This window comes from Elaeis guineensis, chromosome 1, assembly GCF_000442705.2.
Source record: "Elaeis guineensis isolate ETL-2024a chromosome 1, EG11, whole genome shotgun sequence".
In the NCBI taxonomy this organism is placed as follows: Eukaryota; Viridiplantae; Streptophyta; class Magnoliopsida; order Arecales; family Arecaceae; genus Elaeis; species Elaeis guineensis.
In genome coordinates, this window is record NC_025993.2 from 106,393,526 (window position 1) to 106,401,678 (window position 8,153).

At 39.1% G+C, this 8,153-nt stretch overlaps 1 protein-coding gene across 2 annotated transcripts; it reads right to left on the reverse strand.

Annotated features, from left to right (window-relative positions):
• Positions 1 to 363: 363 nt before the first annotated feature.
• Positions 364 to 7,855, reverse strand: LOC105038322 (probable Histone-lysine N-methyltransferase ATXR5). Of its 2 annotated transcripts, none has more exons than XM_073258611.1 (6): positions 7,222 to 7,855; positions 7,015 to 7,107; positions 3,918 to 4,141; positions 3,729 to 3,829; positions 3,425 to 3,637; positions 364 to 512 (listed from the first exon to the last, which is right to left on the reverse strand). In XM_073258611.1, the coding sequence occupies exons 1-6, from the start codon at positions 7,550 to 7,552 to the stop codon at positions 377 to 379; spliced, it is 1,098 nt and encodes a 365-aa protein (XP_073114712.1). In that variant the 5' UTR covers positions 7,553 to 7,855; the 3' UTR covers positions 364 to 376. The 2 variants fall into 2 exon arrangements, with proteins under 2 accessions (XP_073114712.1, XP_010912394.1); XM_010914092.4 differs by lacking the exon at positions 364 to 512 and adding an exon at positions 2,679 to 3,185 and having other exon boundaries at positions 7,222 to 7,837.
• Positions 7,856 to 8,153: the final 298 nt, after the last annotated feature.

Below are 8,153 nucleotides of genomic sequence, written 5' to 3' on the forward strand. Positions count from 1 at the left end.
GTCCATGGGGACGGAGGAGGATGAGAGAGGAGGTGACGTGGAGTGAAGAATCGTCATTTGAAATGATGTTTTCTATCAAAAAAATATTCTTCTAAATAATATTTTTTTAATTTTATATTAATTTTATAAATAAATTGATAAATATATTATTTTTATAATTTTTTTTAATATTATTTGAATAATGGACTCTTCGTAGGAATGGGCACATGTCCGTATTTTGATCTTGATCACACGGGTGAGGGCGACGGGACAGAGGTAAAGGCATAATTTTGAGAGGTACCGAAATAAAGAAAGCGGTAATTTGGAGAAGGTCGGGGGTGGTTTTCGTAAATTAGAGTGAGAAAAGGATAGGGTGTCAGGTACCTGAAGAATGGTGTCACATGGATCCTTGCCGGGGTGTTACCCCCGCTCTCATGCAATCACGTGTGTGGATATAATGGCACCACGTCATCCCCTCTATCGCCCTCTTGCGCCATAGAAGCCTCGGGATCCGTTTGGTATTGCTCTCTGTTCTAAAAGATGCAAAAAGAAAAACAAAACCAGATTGAACGATTGATAAAACCCTTTTATTTTTCAAATTATGTGTATTTATTTGAGAAGCAAAGATTGGCAGAGACCCTTTTACCTTTGGATTAAAAAAAAAAAAACATTGCAAACAGATACTAATTTTTTTTGCTAGCAAGAGGCTTAAAAGGTATTGAAAAGAAAAAAAAAAAGTGCTGACTAAGATGACAGCAAGTAGAAGAAAATATTCGTGAACCATGTGAACATGATCAACCGGCCGCCCAACAAAATCTACAATATTTTCTTTTTAAATTAGAATGAAAAATTTGATAACCGTATATATTAAGTCTATGAGTTGCTCTTATGTTTGTGATGTGCAAGCTAATATTTTAGCATTGGATATACAGTGCAATTAAGAGTTGGCTCGGATGATTCAGATGGTCATTTGCATTTTGCAAGATGGGCAGAGAAATTTGTGTTGAATGGGAGGCCATACAAAAGGGTGAAAGAGGAGATAATGATCGACAAAATGTTAAATACATCAAAGAAGAAAATCTACAAAAAAAAAAAAAAAAAAAAAAAAAGAGGAGGGGGGTGCTCTGCTAATAATTTGAGCAGATATTTCTTGCTGAACTCATCATTTTGGAAGTGAAATTGAATCTTTAGGTTGCAAAGAGAAGGAAAAGAAGAAGAAGAAGAAGAAGAGTTGCAACTTGAACAACTAGTTTGTGAAATGGTGCAAATGGCTTATTGGCTGAGAAAATTAATGATGGACAAAAGGAAAACACAGATAAGAACAAATGTTTCATCCGTTCTTTAGCTAGTTCATTTCCCCACGTGCATCATAACTGTTCCTCAAAATAATAATACATGCACAAGAGGAGAAGAGCATTATGATATAAGGCGGGCAAGGGATGACAAAGTACATTGAAGAGGAGAATTATGAGTTCAGAAAGCTTTGGGTAGACAATATTTGGCTGGAGATTGCCCATTATCTAGTTGCGATTCATGCGAAAGAAACCAAGAACTTCGCCATTCCCATAAATCATTTAAGCTGAGCTTTGAGAGGACCATAAATCATTCAAGTGTTCTGAATCACAAGCATAAAGAGCCAGCCTAGCTATTAAATATTTTAGGGTTTTACTTTCTACAGCAGCAAACTACTCTAGCTCAAGCTTTGATTATATGTGGAACATCAACAGATTTGTGTGCGTGCGTGTGTATCGAGATATACGTTTATGCCCAAGCATGCACACAGGAATTTGAAATTTTACCTGAATATTTATTTTTTTTAAAAAAAAAAGGCCAGACAAGGTAATCAGTTTTAATAAACTAAGCATCTTTTCTCTCCTAATAATCAATCATCTAATTATTCAAAAGACAGGGCATGACTCTGCTCTTCTAGTGATTTGCTTCAAAAGACACTTCGCAGGGACCAATCAAAAACGCTAATAGGTTCCCATATACATCAATGCAACTTTCCTCCCACATATTTTCCCATCCATGAAACTTTCTCCATATAGGACACAATGACCTTTCGCTGATTAGATAAATGATGATGATGATAATAATAATCAAACTGGTACTCAAATTTACGACCGGTAGAATGCTTACAAATCATAGGATAATCATGTACCCAAGCAATTCAAGGGCACAAGTTCCTGTCCGGTTTTTGTGTTTCTAATATTGGTCAAGCTTATACCTGCCTCCTTTGCTATCACATTAAGTTAGACAATTTGTAAGGCTGCATGCCAACAGCAGCACTTGAGATCAAGCTATACTTTGCAGGTTACTACTGCATTAGAGGAACACAACTCATTTACGCTGGATTACCAAATGACACTGAACAGCCTCTTCCAAAAACTTAAAATGGTCCAACTTGATGGATAAAATATGATTTTATAGGCAGTTAAATCAATGGAGATATGAAGTATTTTCTATTAGTCCGTCATTTGTGTTACTCCAGTTACCAAGTCACCAATCAATATTCCACAAGATGCCACCTGGCCTGCTGGTAATGTCTTGATGATTGTACCAGAGATAATTCCCAACATAAGTTCACAGCAAATTCAGAAAACATTTTAACATATTAGTCAATTAAAGCTCCATTGGTACACAATGTGAGATTATATCTACAAAAACATCAATCTGATGATCCTCATGCCAATGTAAAATGAAAACAAGGGGGTTGCAGTTAATTATAAATTTTAAAATATAGAACTGTACAAAGTTGCATATCAAATTGACATCAAGATCCAAAAATCTATCATTCCAGAACTCTCCGTTATAAACTATGGTCACCTTAAAAGGATGTTGGAACTAATGTTGTAAAACCATCAATTAAAAAAATGGGCCACTAATCCAGCAGACAAAATTTGAAGCCGCTAGAAACAAAACTAGAGGGCTTGCTAATGAAAGAATCCACAATTTTCTATGCCAAAAATGATCCTTTCCGGCCCAAATATTTTTTCAATTTCCAAGAACAGATCAGACAATTCTGTTCTGAGGTTTTTTAGGAAATTCAGACAAAATGCTGAGTTGGGTATTCCTGTTCATAACCATTGTAATCGTAATAAAGCCTTTCTCCACTAGCTATATCGCGACAAGCAACCAATAGGACCCGGCATTCACCATCCACATTATACCTGACACATTTAAGGTTCTGCTTCTTCCTACTCTCCCTGCAACAAATAGGCATGTTCAAGTATAACAAACTTCAAGATTTCTTATCAGTTATATTTGCAGTTGAAACTAAAAGCATTCACATGGAGAAGTGACACCTGATAAACAGCTCAAGGCAGAAATACATGGCTAGGAATGAAGCGGATATTATTACATATAAGCTTGATTTAAGAGTTACCCGTACCAACAAATACCTAGAAACTATGACAAAGATAGAGGAGACAAGACATGAACTTACTGATTATGGTTGTTAATGCCATTGATGAAGCGAGCAATGTTTCCACGTTTATCAGGACAGATAACTAGACTATTTGATGGGTTTGTTGCAGAAAGAAGGGTCATCATGCTGTCACAATCATCATGTTCCCGGTTTAGTAGGTAATCCACATCCCCAGTGTACTCAGTGATAAAAGTCATATCCTTTATTTGTCCATCAGCTTGTACAGTGAATCTGCAATGACCAGGTTGTTATCTAATTATCATTGACCAAATAATTGGTGATTGGCCACTAAACCAGATCAGCATTAAATCAAGAAAAATACCCTTCAAGTGAATCATAAACTACTATGAGCGGAGGACATTCTCCTTTTTTGCACATGGCCCTGCAGAGCTCTAGTGTTTCTTTATCTTCTTTTGGAAGGACCTTCAAGAATGTGCAAAATAAAATAAGCACAGACCAAGGTAGATGAAGTAAGAGAAAATTTTCTAAAATCTAAGGATGATTCCTAAACCTGCATGCCGCCTTTTTCTAAAATTGCCTGATTAGCAGATCTAGAGGCCATTCCCGGCATGTAAGTTAGCTCATTACTGAACTCCATCTTCAGTGCTGTTAAGGCAGTAGCAAGAGAACCCATTTGTTCAAGCCTTCGCGCCAGATTTTCAGTGGGAGTAAATGGTAATATTCTTCTCCTCTTCTTATGCATAACTAACGAACGTCTCCTGCGTTTCCTTGTATCTAGACCAAAAAAGTTTCAAAAAACAAAGTTAATCTAGTCGCATTTTATGCAAGATGAACAAGTTCATAGAAGATCTATTTTGCCATTTGGACAGAGGTGGCGTTTTACTACAAGCAACATGTAAATAAGCAAGTGAACAGCTAGTATTCAGTAGAGAAATAAAACAACTGAAATGTTGGCAAAGAAGTTCCATTTCCTGAGTACATCCTGAAATACTTCATAATTGTATTTGCATCATATGATGATTGTGATCTGAGCTAAACTAGGAGCCAGAGTGATGTTGGGGTTTCAGTCCCAAATTCAAAAGCATATAATGGGATTACAAAGCCTTGTTGGCGCAGAGATAACATGACAGAGCTATGGGAGATGACTAAGCCTTATTGGTGCAGAGACAACATGACAGAGCTATGGGAGATGACTAGCTGCTTTTGCATATATAACTCTAAGCAAGAGCAAATCCAACAAATCTTGCACCTCCATAGAGTTGATTCTATAATGAGAGTCGTGAACATAGCAAAATTATAATGTAGAAGGTAAGGGTAGGTGAGAGCATTGGAGGTGTTAAAGGTCATCATATTATTTATGGAAGTGGAGCTGGAAGTCAAGACACAGAAGGTAGTGTTCAGAGAGTGGACTGGAAGTGGAGCTGGAAGTCAAGACACAGAAGGTAGTGTTCAGAGAGTGGACTGGTGCGAACATCTGCACTAAACAAGAAAATTCCCATGACTCGGAATCTCATGTTGGGGTTGCTTCAACAAAACCAAACTACATTACTCATGATGGTGTTAGCTCTGACTACTTACGCACCACATCCACCACCACTATCTCATCTAGAGTAGATTACTCAACATTGGAAAAGAAATTCACCAAATTTCAAGCACTGCTGCGAAACTAACTCTCTCCTTCCGACATTCCTCGGGCTACTTGCCACCTTTGAACTTTCAAGTAAGGTGCATCATATCCGGCACTCTTGCCAGAATTAATAAATGGTTTTTAAACTAATCGGTTACTTTAAATGGCTGGCAAGCAAGACATCTACCAAACATATAGGAGCAAACTTTGGTAATTCATACCATACATTTTCTCTTATCTACTAAAGATACTGAAATTTTCAGCTACAATAGTCCACTTCATCAAGAAAAAAAAACGTACTGAAGTAAACAATCATTTATTCCATAGACATTCTAATTAAGAAATAGCAAATACCATTGCAATATAGGAAAAGGCCTGGTTGTAAGTGTTATTCCAAAATGTACTAATAGACATACCATATCAGAATGCATGATTCCGGAGTTTGCCATTAAGAGAAAAATTATTACTTGGCAGTGGCACGTCAAAACTTTAATATAATAATTATTAATATGGACATAATTGGGAAATACACAGAATCTTCTCTATTACTACAAATGTAATTGCCTCATCAATCTCAAAAAGTCTTCCCATTCTCGTGACCTTCTGCAAGCTAGGAATCTTGAAAGATGGGCATGCAGTTGCATCATGGCAAAGACGTCACAAATTCTTGCATTGCCGGGTTCTTCCTTCAAGCAGAACACCTCCAAGAGAGGTGAGACATAGAGAAAGACAATATTTCAAGCAAATGTGCTTAGTAAAGCATAGTGTATCCAAAAGTTGATTTGCTAGAACCTCCTTTTAGTTGCATAGACTACATCTGTGCTCAAGATATCTTTTATTGATTTTAGAATCATGTTTATACTTTCCTATCCAATCATTTTCTTAACATTCAAGTAAAAACCTTGTAATTGTTTTTCCCAGTGGATCCTTTTCCTTCCAATTCTCACATTGTTTTCTATACTAGGCTTTGTGAGCTATTGGCAAGATAACTTATCCATTTCTAGCACCTTGCTTCCTTGGACACAACCAAATTCCTTTCTTAGGTTTCTAGCATATGCTTCACTGACCTCAATACCAGACAAGTTACCAATCATATATGATACTCCATGATTCATCCAAAAAAGTCTGAAGAACCATGCTGCTAGTCTATGTCAATCATCCATGCATTGCCATAAATTTACTTTAAAAAGAGAATAAAGGTAAATTTTCAATTTTTTGGAGCCATATTTAAATTCTGCAAGTGATAGAGACCTTTGTAGTTATTTAGAGCTTCTGTAATTTGTGTTATCTCATAAATTAGCACACATGAATCTACACTGCAGCATGTTATGTCTTGTATGAAGGCTGTAGAGCATTCATTGGGAAATTTCTTAATCTTCAGAGTCATGTCAGTATAGCATTTAATCCCCATTCTCCTCTGGTAAATCAGCGCCATATCATCTATGGATATTGATATCATGAGGCCTAGACATCCCATTCACATCTCGTTAGTATTGTTCTCCATTCTAGTCTGATCAATTAACATTTACGTACAAAAAGTAACACACATTATGAGACATAGAGATCCCCCTCAAGTGGCAATGCATGCCCATTGCAATTAGAAACTCACCTTTTTCAGTAGGCTCTTCGCAAACTTGTTGGAAGTGTAAAAAAAATTCCGAAGCTGATAAAAGAATGCCAGACCTAACCGGGCTTCGATGTCATCAAACTTAAAAAAGTTTTTACAAATATAGCTACTGCAAAATAGCTGAACAGGGATAATGAGGAAGGAAGAATAAATTTTCAAAACATGCAAAAGAATGAAAATCTAATATCTTATCTTTGATTAGACGAAAGAGAAAAATCAAAGAAAAAAGGGGGCAACGGACGAATGACATGCATATTGATCATCCAGCGACAATGAAACTACTTCATAAAATAATAAAAAAAATCTAGGATACTACAAAACTCACAGTCAAGAAAGCAATAAAATAATCTGCTGAAAATCAGACAAAAATCGGATTCTTTTGAGGAAAATCACCTTGGGAGAGCCCACATTTCTCCTCCGCTATAGGAATCGAGCGCCTCTGGATCCGGAAAAAGTCTATGATCTTCTTCTGCATCAATGGAAACCCTAACAATCCCCAAACAACCGATCAAATCGCCTCTCTTCTGTTACTCAAAATTTCTCAAAAATAGTTCAAAAAATCAGAAAAAAAGAACATAATAGTATGTTTTTTCCCTATACTTTGGAACGGTCGCTCTCCGGCGCAGCTAGGGCACAACCAGGGGCCGGTGGGAACCCTGACAACGATGGGGCGAAGGCAGAAGAGGTGGTAACCCCTGTCGCATCGATCGCAAAGGAGCATCTCTTCGTCGCACTCGCCGGAGCGGCACTGCTCGCACCGGACGTCGGAGTAGTACTCGCCGGTGACGGGCGGCGCGGGCTTCGCCGTGCACATTATCTCCGACAGGGACCGGTACCTCCGCGGCGGAGGAGGGGGCGGCGCCGCCGTCCGCTTCCGGACGGACCCGTTGGTGGGGGAGGGGCTCTCCGCCTCGGGCCGCTTGGGCGCCATGGCTGGCAAGCGGGCACGTGGATGGAGGTGGCGTCGGCGATCGAGACGGTTTCCCGTCGGCGGCGCCACCGCGATTTCGATCTCCGGTGTACGAGATCGAAGGGTTTCCGATCAGAGCTCGGCGAAGGCCGGCGAGAGCGAGCGAGCGAGCGAGCGGGCGGGGGAGCTTTTGGTCCGCGGGAACTCGAGAAGGGAGACGGCGTACCGTATCCTAATGACGTGTCAGAACTTTATTGGCTTCGCTAATGTACGCTCGCTGGGGGTGCTGTGAAAAGACGAAAATGCTCTTATACTGTGGCTATATTCTGACCGTTGGAACGAGCGACGCGTCGATGTCCTCCAAATCAGACAGCTTAACGAGCAAATCGAGATGTTCCCTAATTGGGATAAATAGACCCGTTAAGGGTAGTTTTGTCATTCTGGGTGCCGTTGGAGCGTGTCACGTGACATAGGCGAGGGGCAAGCGTGGGAGGCCGTAGAGTTTTGTAACCTCTCTTGCTTTTATTATTATTTTTTGTTAATCTTAAGCTGTTTAGTTTCTATTTCCGCGTGCATTGCTGTGTGATCGTCGAGCTGGAGGGTTTCCTTATGTGGAAATGTA